Source organism: Carcharodon carcharias, chromosome 20 (assembly GCF_017639515.1).
Source record: "Carcharodon carcharias isolate sCarCar2 chromosome 20, sCarCar2.pri, whole genome shotgun sequence".
Classification (NCBI taxonomy): domain Eukaryota; kingdom Metazoa; phylum Chordata; class Chondrichthyes; order Lamniformes; family Lamnidae; genus Carcharodon; species Carcharodon carcharias.
Window position 1 is genome coordinate 15963499 of NC_054486.1, and position 21100 is coordinate 15984598.

The 21100-nt window shown below is 39.7% G+C and overlaps 1 protein-coding gene across 1 annotated transcript in view; it reads left to right on the forward strand.

Annotated features, from left to right (window-relative positions):
* Window positions 1-21100, forward strand: part of dcaf5 (ddb1 and cul4 associated factor 5) — a 93300-nt gene that overhangs the window by 27731 nt on the left and 44469 nt on the right. Inside the window, exon 6 of the mRNA XM_041214914.1 lies at window positions 12658-12871. Within this exon, the coding sequence (XP_041070848.1) occupies window positions 12658-12871 (214 nt within the window). The remainder of the gene's footprint in view (window positions 1-12657; window positions 12872-21100) is intronic.

Sequence of the window (21100 nt, forward strand, 5' to 3'; positions counted from 1 at the left end):
GGCATAGACAATCATTTCTATAATTGCAAATGTGATTCCAGAACGGCTTGATGTCTCCCTAGTGCCAAGATGAAGGGCATTACCAAGCAAGTGCTGGATATTCAATGAGGAAACTGGGAACCGCCACAAGTCATGGTCTCTGTTGGGATTACTAATCTAGGTAGAAAAGGTGTTGAGGTGCTTCAGGCAGAGTTCCAGGGAGCTGGGAAAAAGATTTAAAAACAGGACATCTGAAGTAGTAATCTTAGGATTACTTCTAATGCCACGTGTTAGTGATTACAGAAACGGGAGGATAGTGCAGATAAATGCATGGCTGGGGAACTGCAGGAGGGAGGGTTTCAGATTCTTGGAGCATTGGGCCTGCCTCTGGGGGGAGAGGACACCTGTACAAGTTGCATCTGAACAAAGCTGAGACCAGTGTTCTCTCTGAGAGGATAACTAGTAGTGTTGGGGAGGGATCAAGCTAATTTTGTGGAGCGAGGCGAACTAGAAAGTGGCAGAGAGGATCAAAAGTGAAGGAGACGTAAACAGTAGTAAAAATAGAAATATCCCAAAAATTGCACGGAACAGATTAAGAAAAATGGCAAAAGAGACAAAAGAAATACTAAATTATATGTCCATGTCCATAGTGTAACTGATAAAATTGGAGAGCTACAGGAACAAGTTTCCTCATGGGATTATGACACAGTTGCATTAATAGAGACATGGTTCAAACAAAGCTAAGAAAGGGTTCTTAATAATCCTGGTTACCAAATATTCAGAAATGATGGTAAAGGAAAAAGAGGAATGGGTGTGGCAGTGTTGATTAAGGATGATGTCAGTGCTCTAAAGAGAGAGGATTTACTAGATGGTTTTAGGACTCTATGGCAGAGGGGGAGCTATTACATTGAGTTTTTTTTGGTATAGAGTTCCAAACATGGAAAAGGGGATAGATGAGCAAGTTTGTCAACGAGTTTCAAAGGCATGTAACAAAAATAAATAATATTAGACTGCTTCTCTTAGTCTATATTAGGGTTATTATAGTGCTGCGGTAGGGAAAGTGAAGCATATGTGTACAGGAGAACTTTCTCAATCAATATATCTCCAATCCAACAAGAAAGGAAGCAGTGTTAGATCTGGTTCTGGGAAATGTGATGCCCAGAATTGTACACAATATTCCAGCTGAGGCCTAACTAGTGATTTACAAGTTTAGCATGTCCTCTTTGCTTTTATGTTCTATTCCTCTATTTTAAAACCCAAATGACCCTTATGTCATCTGAGACACAGCTATTGATGTTGTAACTTTGGAAAGAAATATGATGAGTTTATAACTGAACACACACTTCCATTGCTCCAACCTGCTTTACCCTGCGATCGCTGTTTCTGTTCGACCTGTGCTAGATCCCTTCTTAAATTGCTGAAATGAGCACTCCCCAGTAAAGCTTTTATACCTTTGATATTTCCTGGTCTCCCTAAACTAAATTTTGTTGTGATTGCTGTTAACTAGATGATTTTCCACCATAACACCCTACAACTTAATCAGTTTCATTTCCCAGAAGAGTGTACAGAGAATTATATGGGGAAACAGCATTTGTTTGATAATTGTTTTTTTTTGAGGTCATAGATTTAAAATCATTGGCAAAACATCTAGAAGGGAGATGAGAAATGTTTTCACTCAAGTTGTTGGGATCTAGAATGCTCTACCTGAAAAGGTGGTGAAAGCTGATTCCATAACTAATTTTAAAAGGAAGTTGGCCAGTTACCTGAACATTCAGAATTCTGAGCGAAAGTTGGAGATGTGGGGTTAAACATGACCGCTCTTTCACCACACAAGTATGACAGGCCATATGGCCTCCTGCGCTGTAGGTTTCAATGATTCCATGTGGAGCAGAATCAATTTGAGCCTGAGATTGAGGATGGTTCCTCCTAAAGCAGACAAAGCACAAGAGGAGTAGCACAAAGAGGAAGATAAATGAACATGAACCACCTCATGTTTCTGTTAATGAGATTCTTTCAAGCGTAGGATCTCTAAAGTAGAATGACATAGACTTGCACTACATAAATGGTAAATAAAGTTCCATCCAGAAAGCAATTATCAAATGAAAGCTGTTTTCCCCATAGACTTCGCTTCCTAATGGAGAGAAAACTGAGTGTAACTGAACAGCAGTTGCAGCATGTTGTTTACTGCATTCCACATAGCAATGCAAGCTTTCCTTGCAACCATAACCATGTAAACTGGATGCACTGCAGATTACAGCTGGTACCATCTGCATAAGCACATTCCTGAACATAAGAAGGAAATGCGCCACAAGGAATGCAATATTACCTGGATAGATGCGAGAAAGAGGTTGAAAGATGATAAAATGTTTGCACGGGTTGCTTGAGGGGAAAAAAATTAATAAATGAGAGAGAAAAGTGAAACAAAATTCTTAAATGAAGTTTTGTATTCTGTCTCTTTGAAGAAAATTAGTTTTCCATGGCATATGCCCCAATCCTGTGGCAATATCTTAGGTTTTTTTTGAATTGTTAGCCAAGTATGATCAGGTTTGGGATGACCATGTTGACTGTGAAAGTGGCACAGGCATAAGCTGAAAGGCTTCAAGTGCATTAGCAAAATCAAAATGCTGTAAATCTGAAATAAAAACAGAAAATGCTGGAAATACTCAGCAGGCCAGGCAGCATGAGCTGGAAAAAGAGTTAATGATTTAGTTCGATGACCTTTCACCAGAACTTCAAGTACGTTACTTTTCACCCAAGAGACAAATTGAATTTATTGAAGAGTACACCAGGTATATCATGAAAACAATTCAATACTAGGCTAAAGTGGTTAAGTACTTGCACTGCAGCATCAGACAGCTCTCACCAGGGAAAAAGTAGCAGCAGTGATCATGTGCGTTCAACAAGTACCTGCTTGAAACTGATTCAGGAATGTTTCTTGTGCTTCAACAACTTTACCAAGAAGGCTGGTGAGGAAACAGTTGAGACCACTTGAAACACCATGGTTGAACATGGATTAGATTTATAATTCTGTTGTGGGCAAAGTCATCTTAATGGAGGCAATGTGAGGGGAAGTACTCGAGCAACTCTTGACATTGAAAGTGAGCTAACAAGATGTACAGATTTAAAGAACATTATTGATTAATTTGCTGAAAGAGAGGCAGGCACCATTACACATTGAAAGTTTAAAATATACAGAGATTTGAAAACTTCCCTTTAAACTTCCCTCTTCTTTCCTACTTGTTTTATTATCACTGATCAATTTCATTCATAGATTTGGTATGGTGGGCCATTTTACCCTTTCTGGACAGTACTGAGTTACTTTGTGCAGTTACATTCTGGTATTTTCTAGTTTAATGGGTGTGGTGAAATACAGTAATGAGACTTCAACTCAGAGCAGTTTTCACACTTGCATTCTGTAGATCGATTGATTAGTTCCTTTTCGTGCTGTTCAGGGGCATCATGTTTGTTCTCCAGCCTTTCATTTCAGCTGTTAGGTGTAAGACAACTGATTCTGTAGATTTTCATGCCACCTTACAATTAATTATATTGTAAACTTTGTAAATTAATTTTGACTCTCAGGAAACTATTATTTGTTTTTATGCCCTTAAAATGCAGCATGGTATGGTCCTTCTAAATTGCATTATTATTGTCTTTGGAAACATTTTGAAAGGAGTTCTGTATAATTTACAAAGTTGAAATGTTGAACTTTCTATTAGTATTTCCTTGACTGAGTTTTGTACGAATAAATATTTTGGTACATAATGAATACATTACCCAAATACAAGATTTTCATTTTGGGTTGTTTAAAATCTGGGACAAATTGATCATTAATCATGAGCATCACAAAACATATCAAGAACTTAAGCTAATTCCAGTTCTAGGCTTGCTCGTTTCACAGATAAATGATATGGGAATATGTGGACTGACATCAGGAGAGTTTGGCTGTGGAATAAGCATGGTTTGAACAATGAGTCTCTCCTGAAATCAACCCAGAAATTCTGCAACCTTGAGCTTCTCTTCAAATTTTTATCCAAATTAAATTTGACCCTGACTGCTTGTTGTGGATGAAGGGTTCTTCTACCACTAACGTTTGTGGCAAAAATGACAGCAGGTCAGATTGACAAACCATTTAAATGCAGCCTATTTCAGGAGTCCAGAATAGCAACAGTCAGGCCATGATTTGTGTTTAGTAAACAAAAAAGTAGGTGTCCAGTTTGAGGGCTGATGTAATTCAGGTTGAAGTTGGAGCGGCCACTAAATTGAAACCAATTGTTTCTTGTCTGACTTGATGTCCCAAGTGTCTGGACTGGAAAGAATAACCAGATACAATAATTTTTATCTTAAAGTTTTGAAGAATAGCTGGCAATCAGATATATGTCAGCTGTAATCCCTGAAGGACAAACTGTGGTGAAGCACTTGCACTTAACCCACTCCACTTACAGTGTATGTTTTTTTGGCTTTTGTGTGTGACACAGGCAACATGTGAACAGGAGCTTAGGCATTCAACTCCATGAGCCTGTTCCACCATTCAGGTAGATCATGATATACTTGATCCACCTTATTCCCTGGAACCAAATCCATCAATGCCTCCTTCCTCGTTGGATCGAATATCTACTGTTTAAAAAAAACTCCTACTCTGGATGTGGTCCAACCAAAACTTCTTACAACTGTAGCATAATTTCCAACCATTTGTATTCCAACTCCTTTCACATGAAAGCCAGCATTCCATTAGCCTTTTAAAATTAATTTTGTACGTGTCCACTAGTTTTTAGACATGGACTTCGAAACCTTTCTGCTTTTCCACTGTCCTTAACTTTTTACCATTTAGAAGGTACTCTGATCTTTCATTCTTGGATCCAAAGTGGATAAGCTCACGCTTCCCCACATTGAACTCCCTCTGCCACAATTTTGCTCACACACTTAATCTACCAATGTCTCTTTGCAGTTTTCTGATCCCATCTACATTCTTATTGTACACCTAATTTAGTGCCATTAGCAAACTTGAATATATGGCTTTATTGCTTCATTTAAGTCATTGACTTTAAAAATAAGTTGAGGAGGTGCCAGTGCAGATCCCTGGGAACCGCACCATCACACGCTGCCAATTGGAATAAATATTTTTATCCCTATTCTCTGCCTCCCATCTGTGAATCAATTCTACACCCTCGCATGGGATTGTAACAAGAGGCTCATACCCTCAAATATATATACTGACTTGTTCCTAACTTGAAAGGATTGAAAATTTGAATCCTCTTTGTGGCCCGATAAATTTAATACTGTATCTGCTACTACTCAGACCAGAAGCTTACCACATCTGAGGCACATTGCAGCTGGGAGATTCTTCGATCAGTGATTCTCAGTCTGACGGAAACTCCAATATTGGTTGAGATGGGGCAGATAATGCACCTCTTAACTTCTTTGCTGCCTAATATCTGCTAACGAAAATGAAGAGACTGATAACACTGTGCAGACAGAACTTGCACACAGCTTGTGCTGTGGTTGTGCTGTTTGGTATTCCAGTTTTGTGATGCACATTTGGGGCTTGCCTCGTTCAATGTTCGCTACTAGATTAAACACAAGTCCTCACACTGTGGTTATGTTACTGGATCAGTAGTCCAGAATTGTGGACAAATAATGTGGAGGTATGTTCAAATCCTATCATGGCAGCCTGTAAACTTGAATTGTTAATTAAATAAATCTGAAAGTAAAATATAGGGTAATGGTGACCATAAAGCTATTGGACTATCATAAAAACCCAAATGAATCACTATTGCCCTTCAGTGAAGAAAACATATCATTCTCATCCTGGTCTGGCAAATGTATGACTAGACCCACCATAATGTAGCACCTGAAATGGCCTAGTAAGCCACTTAGTGGTATGAAACCGCTACAAAAAGGTACACAAATAATAAAGCCAGATGAACCACACAACATCTCCCTAAGTATCTGATTCATATTACAACAAATACAGCCCTGCAAAGACTTCCTCACTAACATTTAAGGACTTGTTCCAAAGAAAAGCTGTGCTACAGGCATGCTACCTCCTTGGTTAGTAAAGATGCTACCGAGCCACTCTTGTTGAAGAATGGATATTGAAGTCCCCTAACCCGAGGAGATTCCTAATATAGGTATGATTCTGTGAGACAAAGATCGTCCAACGTCCCAGACTCCATCATCATCATGTTCTACTGGTAGGTCAAACCCATCAGAAAGGTGACAGCACAATGGTATACAATCAGGAGGGATTGACCCTGGGATTCTTCAACATTGACTGCAGACACCATGAAGTCTCATGTCATCAGGTCAAACACAGGCAAGGAAACTTGCTGCTGATTACCACTTTACTTCCCTCTTCATGTTGAACACACTTGAAAAAAGTATGTGAGTAGGAAGGGCACGTGATACACTGTGCATGAGGGGACTTCAATGTCCATCATCAAGAGTGGCTCGGAAGCATCACTGCTGGCTGAACTTTGAAGGGTATAGTTGCCAGACTGGGCATGTGGCAAGTGGTGAGAGAACTAATATGAGAAAAAAAAAACCTTTTGACCTCTTCCTTGACAGTCTGTTTCAGATGCATCTGTCTGTGCTATAGCCCTCATAGAAACCAAGTCCCATGTTGACACTGAGGGCGAATGTGATTGCTCAAAACTGGGCATCCATGAGACACTGTGGGCCATCATCAGCAGCAGAATTGTATTCTATCTCAATCTGTAACCTTGTGACCCAAGATATCCCTCCTCTGCCACAACCATCAAGCCAGGCAATGAGCCCTGGCTCAATGGGGAATGTGGAAGAGCAAGCCAGGAGAAGCTCTAGGCAAACCTAAAAATGATTTCCCAAATTGGTGAAGCTACAGGACAGAACAATATGTATAAATAATGAAAGCAACTTGCTGTAGACAAAGCTAAGCAATCCCACAGCCGATTGATTGAGGCTCTGCGGTCCTGCCACACCCAGTCCTGAATGGTGGTGGACAATTAACTAACAGGAGGAGGCTCCTTGAACGTCCCCATCCGAAATGCTGGTGGAGCCCAGTGCATGAATGCAAAGGACAAGGCAGAAGCATCTCTGTCTTCTCCTGAGGAACTCACTAATCATAGATGACCAGTCTTCAACCAATTTAATTTACTCCATATTAAAACAAGAAACAGTTGAGCACACTGGTCACAGCAAAAGTTATGGGCCTTGACAGCAGTTGGGCTGTAGTTGCACCTCTAAACAAGCAGTACAACGACAACACTGGCATCTACCCAACAATGTGGAAAGTCACTCTGGTATCTCCTGTCCACAAAAAGTGTGACAAATTCAATCTGCCAATCACCACCTCATTAGACTCTCAACCATCAGCAGAAAAATGGAAGGTGTCCTTGATGATGCTATCAATTGACATGTGCTCAGCAATAATCTGCTCACTGATGCCTAGTTTGGGATCTGCTAGGATCACTTGGCTCCAGATCTTATTGCAGCTTTGGTCCAAACATGAACAAAAGAACTGAATTCCAGAGGTGAGCTGAAAATGGATGCCCTTGACATCAAGGCAGCAGTTTGACTAGAGTGTGATATCAAGGAACCCTAGTAAAACGGAAGTCACTGGGAATTGGTGGGAGAAACTCTCCATTAGCTCGAGTCATATCTAACATAAAGGAACAAGGTTGTGGTTTCTGTTGGCCTATTATCTTAGACCTGGGACATCACTAGAGGAATTCCTCAAGGTAGTGTCCAAGGCTCAACCATCTTCAGCTGCTTCATCAATGAACTTCCCTCCATCATAAGGTCAAAAGTGGGATGTTCGCTAATCATCGCAGAGTTGTTCAGTTTCATTAGCAACTCTGCTTATAACGTAGCATGCAGCAAGACCTGGACAATATTCAAGTTTGGGCTGATAAGTGACACAAGCGCAGGCAATGACCACCCCCAACAAGAGAGAATCTAACCATCTTCCCTTTAATATTCAATGAAAGTGCTATTGCTAAAAACCCCTGCCATCAACAACCTGGGGTTCACTATTGACCACAAACTTAACTGGACAAACCTCATACTGAGGCTGCAAGACCAGGTCAGGGGCTAAGCATTCTGTGATAAGTAATGTACCTCTTGACTCTCTTAAAGTCTGTCCACCATTTACAATGCACAAGTTGTATGCGTAATGGAATACTCCCTACCTGCCTAAAAGATCGCATCTCCAACAACACTCATGAAGCTCAGTGCCAACCAGGACAAAGCAACCTGCTTAATTGACACTTCATCCATCATATTAAATATTCATTTTCTCCACCACTGTCTGCGGTGTGTGCCATAGACAAAATGCATTGCAGCAACTGGTCAAGGCTTATTCAGTAGCATTTTCCAAATCTGTGACCTCCACCACCTAGAAGAATGAGCAGCAGGTATCACTTGCAAGTTCCCTTCCACTTCACTCACTATCCTGACTTGGAAATACATTAGCCTTCCTTCATTGTCACTGGGTCAAAATCCTGGAACTCCTTACCTACAGCACTGCAGGTGTACCAACACTTCAAGGATTGCAACAGTTCAAGGAGGTGACTCACCACCACCACCTCAAAAGGAATGAGGGATGGACAATAGATGTTGGCTTTGCAAGCAACACGTACATTGTATGAGTGATTTTTTTAATCACTTCCTCCAGTGTTTATTGGGTAATGGGCAAATTTGGGAAGAGTGCTAGCTACTCAACTGACCTGATCTGTGAACTGCAATCTAGACAATTACTATGTCTAATGTAGTTTGTGTTTAAAAGCATTATCGCCCTTTCTTGCATATCATTTTAATAATTGTGACTATAAGATGTGCCGGACTTGATTGTAGAACTGCTTTATTTTTCTTGTTGCACTAAGAAGGTGTTGTATATAGGGGCCTAATGATTGGCAGATGAGGATGAAAAATTTGGGATTCTGGCAAGTCTTCTGTGTTGATAGCTGGGAATTTATTTGGTAGCTTGTTGGATTGCTCCCCTGGTGATTTCTTCAGAACTGGCTCAGAAAAGGAGATGTTAACTGACTGCTGAATTGCTTTAAGACACATTTTTGAGGGAGAAGGGGTTTGTAAGTGCTTTGAGCCATTCTGATGGTATTGAATATTATTGTGTTAAGTCATTTGTTTTTAGTGTCTCATATAGAATTTGGACTTTTGTAAAATTAAATTTATAATCTAATTATGAATGAGTTATTTGTTACTGTAGGAAATCCTTCAAATATTTAATATCTTTTCTCTCAGGTACTTGCTCATTACAGTAGCAGTCATTATACTCTCAGTGATTGCATGAAGTGCTTTGTGATATTTTGTTGATGTAGTACGGCATTCCATTAATTTTAGGTGTTATTACTTTTGAAATACTTGGTGAGAAGTAGTTTAATATCTTTGGCCATTATTGAGCATTAAAAAATCCTCAGATGATTAATTGGACTTTTTGCATAGAAAATAATGTGAAACAAAGTACCGCAGGTGCTGGAGATAATGAATTGGTTTGCAATGGGGAAAGAAAATTTCTTGTTTCAGAAATGCCTTTTTAACACCTTGACTGGGATTGACCATTTAATTTGCATAATTCTGAAAATTCAGGTATTTTATTACCATGTTCAGTGCTAGATCAAAAAGTAGTCCTGACAACTGTGTTTGCTAACCTCACCTACCATATACATCCACCCAGAACACCAAACTGGAAAATAGGACATGACCCTGTTCTCCCCCACTCATCTCTGTTCAGGCATTTCAAAAATTGGGACCACTGTAGTTAAAATATATGTATCTTTAAACTTCAAAAATAATTGAACCCCAATTGAAAGATGAGCTAGCTACTTTGTCAGATAGGGTGCCTGTCCATTGTTTTGAAACTAAGAACAACAGAATCAGTTTTAATTCTGGCTAGAACAGAATTTAACAGATGTACAGAATTAAAAAAAAATCTCCTTTCATCACTTCAATCAGCAGCCATACTGTTAGTTAGAATGAGTCCATAATCAATATTTTGGAATGGTTATCTTCTTTGGATTAACAATTTGAAATGATGAACGCTTCAAGTTTTTGGAGCAGCAGAATATATGATCTGTACTAACTTTTTGCTTCATTTGTGACCTGTATGCTTTTTCTTATAAATATGTGGCTTAAACCATAATAGGGAAAAGAATGGTCGAAGTAACAGTTTTATACCTACTTTCGACCCATGCCGCCTTTTTGATTTTTGTTTTGCGGAAGTTAGAAGAGCTGAGAGTTTTAACAGGAAGCAAGGCTAGTACTGTATTAACTTGGCCCCATTATACACACTGTGGTAGAGTGGCCTCCGTTTGAGGTACAGATTGACAGTCTTCTATTGTTTAGGAGTGTAGTATGTTGGATTAATTTTCTAAAACTTTGCTGCCTGGCCTAGAGTTCTTTATTCACAGGATATATAAGATTTTTTTTTTTCCTTGGAACTTTCAAGCATAATATAGAAACATAGGACTTGGGAGCAGGAATAAGCCATTCAGCCTTTTAAGTCTGCTCTGCCATTCAGTAAGATTATGGCAGAGCTAGTTGTGGTCTCAACTCCCCTTTCCTGTCTGCCACCCATAACCATATTCTAATTGATTATTTTAGTTCAGCAAATCTGTAAACAGAGGAAGAGAATAAATACAAATCAAGAATAAATGTACTGTAAGGAAGAAGTTTGTATTGCGTTTTAAAATAGAAGCTAAAACTGTACTAAAAGGTGAATTTTTTACTATATATAAATACACATTTTTTTGTAAGTTTGCCATTACTCATTGACCCAGTAGTGGAAGAAAATGCTATTAGTGAAAGAAAATGTGCAGGTAAGTGTAAATTGAGGAAAGCAAATGACTGCATCACAATTCTTAGATTTTTGTCTTTTTTTTGTATTAGTCATAAGATATCACCAACTTTAAAATGGTTATTTAGTGCAATAGGAAGCTGACAGAGCATGTGGCATTTTGTAAGACTTTGCTAGTATGTAATTGAGCCCCTGCACAGTGAGATCCCAATTGTAGTCTGGAGGATGGAGAGAACAAGAATATATAAGTGAGAACAAGAACATATAAGTACGATAAAAGCAAAATACTGCGGACGCTGGAAATATGAAATAAAAGCGGAAAATGCTGGAAAAACTCAGCAGGTTGAACATTTTCTGTGGAGAGAAAGACAGAGTTAACATTTCGAGCCCGTATGACTCTTCAGAAGAGTCTCTGAAGAGTCATACGGACTCAACAGTAACCCGATTATAAGATTAAGACTGCTGTTAGAACTAGAGGCTCGTGTAACTAGAAAAATCAGAACTGATTTGCTTACTTTTATTTTGATTTCTGAATTTTATAAAATATGTTTTTTCTTGTTTCTAAAATTACTCTCAAGGACTTTCTTTAATCTTCTTGTAGTCATCTTTGAGCTGAAGTTTTAAAACTATAGAACATCTGACTTTCACCCGACTGTGCAATCATACCAGTGAGCCATGTGTATCAGTTTCTGTAGAATGTGCTGTCAAGGAAGTGAAGTGGGCTGCGCAAGGGAGTTCGGATAAATGTTCAGCTGGATCTCCCTTGTAGATTTTCATCAAAAAGTTACAGGTCAGCTAAGGAACTGGGCATTTATTCCTGTTGGTGATGGATGGAAATGATTTTACAGGATACCTGCACATAAATGTATCATTGTTACAAATAAAACTAACTGGCAAAATTAAGCCTGTTCAGTTTTCTATTCTTGTTCTCACCCCTGCTCACGATCCCACGTCATACACTATTCCAGACTCCGTAACTGAGATTGCAAATTCATTGCAACAGATGCTTAAGGCATATCACGGATACTAATTTATGTATTACGTGACTTTTGATGGTGTCTACTCATGCTGTATAGTAAGCTTCACTAATTCAGGTGTTCACCGATAAATAAACTAGTGAACACCCTGTTGTAGGTCACGATTGTTTTCAGATATTAAGTTTACTGTACAAAAACAGCGGGTATATTTGTATTACATCCAGAAATCCTTGTGGCTGATGTCTACCTATTGAATTTTGCTTCTTAGCAGGCATGAATTTGTGATTACATTTCTGTTCCTAATTTTGTTTTGCATTGGGATTCTCATCTTTTAATTAGATTTTGGATGATACCAAAGCTAATACTTGGAAGTTGGGGGAATTGGAGATAGTGAGTGGTGGGCAGTGAAGGTAGAGAAATTGAGAAAGATTTATGATTTTGGCACGTCGAGTAAAATAGTGAAATAAAGCGGCAGGAGGCTCCATTACTGGACTCCTTTGATTGAAACCCCGTGTGAAAGAGTAGGTTTAACTGGCATTTGAACTGCATTATCCCTGATTGTGTTTCAGTCGCTCTCAGCCAGTGTGCTATATTTCTGAATTTAAGGATAATGTGACCACTGACCCGATCAGATGATCTTCTATTTAATCTCCTGTACAAATCTGCAGTCAGTTAGTTGTGGTATGAAAAAACATCGCTGCTCAATAAACATGCAGTTTTCACATGTCTAGTAGGGATTGATTTTTTTTTATGGCGGTATTGGTTGCTTGCTTGCCTGAAGCAGATGGGTTTAGAGTGGATCTCTACATAACAGAAACTCATGGCAGAGATAAGTTCTTTAATAATCAGAATTTCTACACGTGGGTAATTTGCTAGGATATTTTTTTGTAACCCCCTGTGTTCTTCTTGTAGCTCCTTGCTCCGTTATGGAGGAAAACTTCCCATGCAGAGTGCCATGAGTGTCCGCTTCAATAGTAGTGGGACCCAGCTGTTGGCACTGCGGCGTCGCCTGCCTCCAGTATTATATGACATTCACTCGCCACAGTCTGTGTTTGAGTTTGATAACCAAGGATATTTCAATTCCTGCACAATGAAGAGCTGTTGCTTTGCAGGAGACCGTGATCAAGTAAGTAAAAACCATTTAAAAGGAATAACTGGAAAAGTAGCTTTTAGCTACTTATATTCGCATCTGCTAGGGTCTGAGACCCCTTAAGAGTAAGCTGATCATTCACCGTTGTATGAAATTGTTTTGTAGAATTGCTCAATTAAGTTATATGTCCGCATTTTAAGGTGGATATAGTGTTGCTACATAAATGTATGCTGTTTTAGGGAATATATCAAATTGTTCAGTAATCTGTTGAATAATATAAGCAGTGGCATGAAGAAGTGTCATACTTTTTAAAAAGAGATACAAGTTAACCCTGGGGGGGTGGGGGGGGGTAGAGGGAAGAAAAGCAGCGCCACACCACGACTTGGAAACATTTCAGGGAGGTAAAATGCCTGTGTTTCCTATTTGCGCATGTCAGACATATTTCTCCTACATTTACTGGTGTGTTGCCATTATTCAGTGCAACAGTATGTTTGGAATGTCTAGTAGACTTGTTACATTTTTATCTCCCTATATAGTGAGAGTTTTGTCTTGGCGTGTGAGCTCATGGATTCGAGATTTAACTAAATAATATGAAATAGACAAGACTTTTGAGTACTGTGTCTGTATTTTAGCCATCTTCCTTTGAGTATATGGGAGTAAAACAAATCAAATCAAAGATGTTAATGAGATGTTCTTTAACATAGTTGAGTAGTAAAATAGTCTTTATATGACAGGGTGGGTATATGTGATTAGGGCTTCTGTTCACATTAAGGGTCGGCAGCAAAGAGTTGCATTGCCGATTGTGTATCACTTAGAATTTGGACAAAGCAGATGACTCAGCATGCAAATTACAATGTACTATAAAGCTCAATTCATGGGCACTGGAAGGCTGACGGAAATTTCCATTTGGTAAGAGTATACTATTCCACCTTTAGTGGTATTCCACATGTAAAAGCGGCCTTGTGAAACTGCAGGCCAGAATTTGAAATGCCCTGAGATAGCTGCTCTCTATTATCCTGGAGTTCTGTACATTGATAAAGTGTGAAACTCCTCTTGTAGAAACTGCAGTTTAATGTTTGTAAAATTTAATTCAAACCAGATGAAATGTGATTGAAAAGCCTGTTAATGCGACATTATTTGTCTTCTGAAATATTATTGACCCACTCAGTTACAGGTAATTCTAAAACAAGTATTTGTCACATGGATCATTTGATAGTAGACCTTTGTTGATTTTTAATAGAAGTGCCTTAAATTGAGGATTCTTCCTCATAATTGAGCCAGTGTTGATTTAGGCTGCTAAAGCTGAACATTTAAAAAAAAATTCTTCTCTTTTAACTTGGAAGTGTACCAAGCTTTGTGTTTTGATCAGTCCTCATTGTTAATGGTAAAAGATGATGGCAAACATTTCTGTTTATTTCAAAGGTAGTGAAGCCTCCTGTACCTCCAACAGCTAGTGCAAGGAGCTCAGGGACATTTTTGTTATGAGGATTGAGAATATCCATTCACCGGCTTCTGCAACTTTCTATTCCCTAACCAGTTCTGTATCCATTCTGCTACTGCCCTTTTTATCCCAAGGGCTTAATTTTGTTAACAAGCCTATTATGTTGTACTTTATCAAACGCTTTTTGAAAGTCCATATACAACTTTAACAAGCTTGGCCTAAATAGCCAAGTTATGGTACTGGGTTTGTAACCCCAAGATCAAGAGTTCAAATCTCACAATGGCAAACTATGAAACAATGTAACTTCATCTGAAACAGATGGAAACGGGTTTGTACTCGAAAGAGTTACAACATTAACTGGCTTGGCTTAAATAGCCAAGTGGTTATGGAACTGGGCTTGTAACCCCAAGATCAAGAGTTCAAATCTCACAATGGCAAACTATGAAACAATGTAACTTCATCTGAATAGGAACAGATGGAAACGGGTTTGTACTCGAAAGAGTTACAATTACTTGGCTGAGCCTAAATAGCCAAGTGGTTATGGTACTGGGCTTGTAACCCCAAGATCAAGGGTTCAAATCTCACCATGGCAAACTATGAAACAATATAACTTCATCTGAATAGGAACAGATGGAAACGTGTTTGTACTCAAGAGTTACCACACCCAGACAGGCTGGCTACTCGCTTGACCACATTTCCCATACAAAATTAGCGAAAGCCAGCATCAGATAGCAGAGTGGCGCAGCGGAAGCGTGCTGGGCCCATAACCCAGAGGTCGTTGGATCGAAATCATTCTCTGCTATTTTGGCTTGGCCTAAATAGCCAAGTGGTTAAGGTACTGGGCTTGTAACCCCAAGATCAAGAGTTCAAATCTCACAATGGCAAACTATGAAACAATGTAACTTCATCTGAAAAAACAGATGGAAACGTGTTTGTACTCGAAAGAGTTACAACATTAACTGTACTGCCCTCTCTGTTACCTCAATAGAAAAGTCAATCATGTTTGTCTAACACGATTTGCCCTTTTTAAAAAAAAAACTGTACTAGCTCTATTCTTTTAAACCCGTGCTTGTCCAAGTGGTTGGTAATTTTCTCTCTCATTATTGTTTCTAAAAAGCTTTTCCCTCCACCGACATTAAACTGGCTTCTAATTGCCAGATTTATCCTTCCCTTTTTTGAAAAAGAGCGTAACATGTGCAATCCTCCAGTCCCCTGTACCCAAGGAGGATTGGAAGACATTATGTCTAACAGGAAACAGAGAATCTGGATAAATGGGTCAGTTTCAGGTTGGCAAACTGTTACTAGTGGAGCGCCCACAGGGATCAATGCTGGGGCTGCAACTGTTTACAATCTATAATAATGACTTGGATGAACGGATAGAGTGTATTGTAGCCAGGTTTGCTGATGATATAAAAATAGGTAGGAAAGCAAGTTGTGAGGATACAAAGATTCTGCAAAGGGATATATAGATAGGCCAAGTGATGGGCATAAATGTGGCAGATGGGGGATAATGTGGCAGGAAGAATAAAAAAGCAGAATATTATTAAAATGAAGAGAGACTGCAGAATGCTGTGTCATGGAGGGATCTGGGTATCCTTGTACATGAAACACTAAAAGTTAGCATGCAGGTACAGCAAGCAATTCGGAATCCAAATGGGATGTTGACCTTCACTGCAAGGGACATGAAGCATAAAAGTAGGGAGGACTTGCCACAATTGTACAGTGCATTGATGAGACCACACCTTGGGTACTGTATATAGTTTTGGTCTCCTTTCTTAAGCAAGAGGATACCTGCATTGGAAGCAATTCAGTGAAGGTTCACTTGGCTGATCGCTGGGATGGAGAGGTTGTCTTATGAGGAAAGGTTGAACAGATTGAGCCTATGCTCATTGGAGTTTCGAAGAATGAGAGCTGATCTATAAGTTTCTGAGGGGGCTTGACAGGGTAGATTCTGTGTTTCTCCTTGTGGGAGAATCTATAACCAGGGGGCATAGTTTAAAAATAAGGGTCGCCCATTTAAGATGGAGATGAAGAGGAATTTCTTCTCTCAGCGGATTGTTAGTCTTTGGAATTCTCTTTCTCGAGGCATTGGAGACTGTCATTGAATACATTCAAGGTTGAGTTAGACAGATTTTTGATCACCAAGGGAGTTAACGGTTATGGGGGCAGGCAGGGAAGTGGAGTTAAGCCATAAGCAGGACAGCCATGACCTTCTTGAATGGCGCAGCAGGCTTGAGGGCTGAGTGACCTCTTTACTCCTCCTATTGTGATCTTATTAAGGTGGTAATTCCTCTTGTACATTGTACTGTATTGCCAATCCTATAAGTACACTGCCTTTTGCATTTAAAATAATATTGTTTTATACCCATCTTGTCTGTTTAAACTATCCAATCTATCCAGGCAGTCTAGCGAGCTTGTCCAGTGTACAGCTGAACCATACAGACTCGAAGGCCCCAGATTTAATTCGCAGTCTGTGCATAATTAACGACAGCATTAGAATATCCCATTCTATAACAAATTTCTTAGCAGTTTCTGATCCAGTATTACATATCTGGTTGTGAGTGCTAACACATTGTGTTTGCATCCCTGTCATTGGTGTGGTCACTGGGCTATAGGAATTAGGAGATTACAGAAATTTAGAAGGCTGAGACCATGAGGGGAAATCAGCATCTGGTTAATGAGTTTAAAATGGAGTTGCTGTGCTGGGAGGCCAGGAAGCAATACTATCCAGCAAGGACAGTGATCACAGGTGCATGAAATCTGGTGTGAGATACAGGCATGAACTGAAGTTTAAGGAAGGGGGGAAGAATAGGGCTGGGAATATTCAGATCCAGAGGGTTTCAGAGCTGGAACTCCCACCTGACTGTTTATATTATCTGATTGTGTGACCACTTGCATTTCTACTAGCTGTAACATTGCTTGTTTTAACTGCTATACAAGCAGAACTGCAGGCAATTGTTCTATTCGCTGCCCCTGAGGATTGAGCCTTAACAGTTAATGATTTGGCCATTATTGGTCTATTGACTCCATTTTAAATTCCTGTGATCAATTTCAATATGTACTTTGAATGGAGCCAATATGTGAATCGAATGGAAAGAATTAAGTATCCATTGTAGCTCATTGACTGTTTTTGTATCTTTTTCAGGGGATTAATTGGGCTATTTCTGGCAATGGGCAAACCTATAACAAAGTAATGAACAATCAAAGATTTTTTATTAATTCTCAAATCTGTGCCAATTACCACCCCAAGGTCAGAAATACAATGGAATTCTGATCTTGAATAATCATCGGGTAGATTCATATAAATTTAGCTCATTTAGAAGTTGGTTTAGCCCCATGTTGGGAATTAGCAGTATCTAGCCAGGAATGTTGTCAACAAAAAAGGCACTGTACTAACTTAATTTCTCTCACTCCAGAAAGTTGGTAGTTTGATAATACTTGCACTGCAGGCAATAATATGGAATGCAATAAATTTGTTTCCTTTGGTCCGGGGCCTCCTGGATCAAAAATCTCCTGCTGTTGTAGATCATTCTCCCTGTGGACTTCAGGAAGCTTTTGAGAAGGTGCTGCACAAGAGAGCACTAGCAAAAATAAGAACAAACTAAATTGGAGGTAACCTTGCAACATGGGTCAGTAATTATTTAGAAGGTAGAAAACAGAGTAGGGCTAAAAGGAATATAGTCTGTTTGAATGTGACATGTCATTCCCGAGGAATCTGTACAGGGGGCTCAGCTCTTCACCAAATGGATCAATCAGTTGGGTAAAGGAGAGTTGTATGGTCAAGTTGCTGATGACACTTAGGTTAGGAGGCAAAGAAAGTTGTGTAGATGGGAGCAAGAAGTTACAAAAGGACAAGGACAGATTGAGTGAGTGGACAAAGCCAAGGCTGATTTGAGTTTAATGAGAGGAAGTGTGAAGTTTTTTGCCTTGGATCCAGGAAAGACGCACCATAATATTTACTTCGTGGCAAGAGATCAGGAACCGTGGAGGAACAAAGGATTTGAGTGTCCAGGTAGTTTACACTAAATGCTGGTGAGCAGGTGCAAAAAGTAATCAAAATGACTGATAGAATTTTAGCCTTTACCTTAGATTTTTGTTTGGTAAGCATATCCAGGAATATTACCCTAGACAGGTCAATGAACTTGAAAGCACAGATCAGCTGTGATCTAATTGAATGGCGGAATAGGCTCCAGGGGCTGTGTAGATTATTCCTGCTCTGTTGCTATCTAAGTATCCAGCCCCAGTAGATTTGATGCATTACCCAAGCTGGAAGGCTTTTGGAAAAACTCTTCACATATCTCCAACGTTGTTTTCACCAAATAGCACCCTGCTGACCACCTCCATTGCTATATTGCCAGAAAGAAGAAATTAGGCTGCATTTATTTGTGTGACAACACTAAATGGAGCACTTCCTGCACAAGCGCAGAAGCCCATTATGGCGATGCAGGAGTTAGTGTTGCATCTACTGCATATTTCACCCTAAAAGAATGTCTCAAAATTAAGACCAGGATAGCAAAACCATCATGGAGCAAGAGGGGAAAATGCCAGTGAGAAAGTAGTGGCAGTGTCGGCAACAATAACTGGATCCCTTGGTGCTAAATCCAGATGCCTTCTAATGAATGTATCAGATACAACATTTCATAATGGAACAAACCATATCTGCCAAAGAACTGTGCCAAAACTACCTTGTCAAAAAGTTTCTCACTACCATTGAATACAATTCGTTACCATATTAAATAAAATATTAGATGAAAAATTATCACCCAATGTGGGGCTCAAGACCATGACCCCGGGTTTAAAAGTCCCATTCATTAACAACTGAGCTAGCCGGGCTGTGCAGCAACTTGCTCCATAAAGCCTTTGCAACTTGAGTGACAGCTCTTTAACCCGCTGCCTGAAACCTTTGAGTCTTTTTCCCCCGCTATTCTGAACAAGAAACTCTTGTACAGGTTTGGGCACAGTCTGTTTGTAGATATGGTTTGTTCCATTATGAAATTGTGACACGTTCATTGTTATTGTTGGGGGCACTGCCACTACTTTCTCATTGGTATTTTGCCCTCATACTCTGTTAAGGATTTGCTATCCTGGTCTTCATTCTGAGACAATATAACTCCTTACAAAACAAGGTTTTAAAACTTCACCGATGTCCTGCCGCCGACTGGAAACGCGTCAGGACCAGTTGCCCATGCACCAGTGGCAGCAATGCGTGCTGAGTCCGCGTGCCCAACCATTCCTGATGCCTTTCCAGTCGGTGGCAGGAGTTACAGAGAAGAAATTAACACATTAATGTGGAAAATCGAGTAAATTCAAGTAAATTTGCACAGTCAATGCTAATTGCTGTTTAATATGCAGTTAACAGCAAAACAAGAAGTTAACATCAGATCTTTGTACAGGTAAACAAATTTAGCGAGTGGGCAAAAGTTTAAAGCAAAATACTGCAGATGCTGGAAATCTGAAATAAAAACAAAAAACGCTGGAAAAACTCAGATCTGGAAGCATCTGTAGAGAGAGAAACAGAGTTAATGTTTCGAGTCCGTATGACTCCTCTTCAGAGCGAAAGTTAATGTCTCCTCAATCAATGGCAAATTGAAGCCTCCTGAGTTTGTTCCCATTACTTTCTTTTAAAAGAAACAGCATTTGTTTCAATACCTGGGGTCCAATTTGAATAATATGAACACTGCTAAATTGGATTGGCTGTGCTTGCTGACTTTTCAATGTCTGGAAGAACTTTGAACCTCTGACGGTAGTCTGTCGAGGATGTCTTTAAGAACTGCCTTTAACATGCAAATCTCGAAATTAAACTTACTGTTTTCTGTTATCAATTTTAGGACTGTCTGAGAACATATAGGGGCTGATTTTGATATGTGGGCATGACACAGGATTGGTAGCTGCCCACCTAAGGCAGTGGGGACCTGAGATGATTTTCTACATTCTTCTTCACTTACACGTGGCAGGCATGCTGCAAATGTGCGATGTGTTTCCATAGGTAGCTTGCTTGTTGGGGGTAAGAAGCCAGATGCTGTTCTATCTTCTCAAACTAAGCTTGCTAACTCTGGCTAGAATTATTCCTGACATTTTCAGCACATGGCCTCCCACCTTCAACAGCTCCACCCCTATATCCCCTTTACTGGCCGCTTGGCAAAGTCCTGCCTCACAATGGAACTGCCTTCCCGCAGCAATTGGAAAACTAACAGACTCTTCATTATGCAATTGGATGACTCTTGCCTGTCAACCAAATAGATCTTATCCCCATTTCCAATATTTTTAGTATTAATAAATAATATCGTTCAAAGAAAGTGAAAGAACGTATTTTTTTTTAATGCTTTTGTAACTTTTTTCGGATTGTTTGCAGCAGTTTCCCGGAGGGTTGGTAACTTAGCCCTTTGAGTTGCTGCAAGCCTTTAAGGCCAACTGCATTGGCAAAACTCAGGAAGTGGAGAAAGATATCTGGGGACGTTGAAGGGACTGGGAAAGTACCTTGGTTCTCTAACATGGCAGTGGAAATCATGATGGTGCAAATTGGGGTTCTTGCCTGAAGGATTCTTTGGATGATTGCTGTGCACCACAGTGTTGCCAAATGGACCTGGGAGATAGCAGCACAGCATTCAAAGCCACCAATATGTACCACCAGGTCCTAGGTACAGTGATTTAATGAACTCACTCGAGGTAGGCATCCCTTCTCATTAGTGTTACTGCTCTACAGTGTATGCCCTTACCTTCAAATCTGCAGAATCTGTCGTTTGCTTGTTTCCACACCCATATTTACCCATCATTGAGAAGGGAAGATTTTGGCATTTCATTTCACTCTGAAAAGCTCGCCTCCC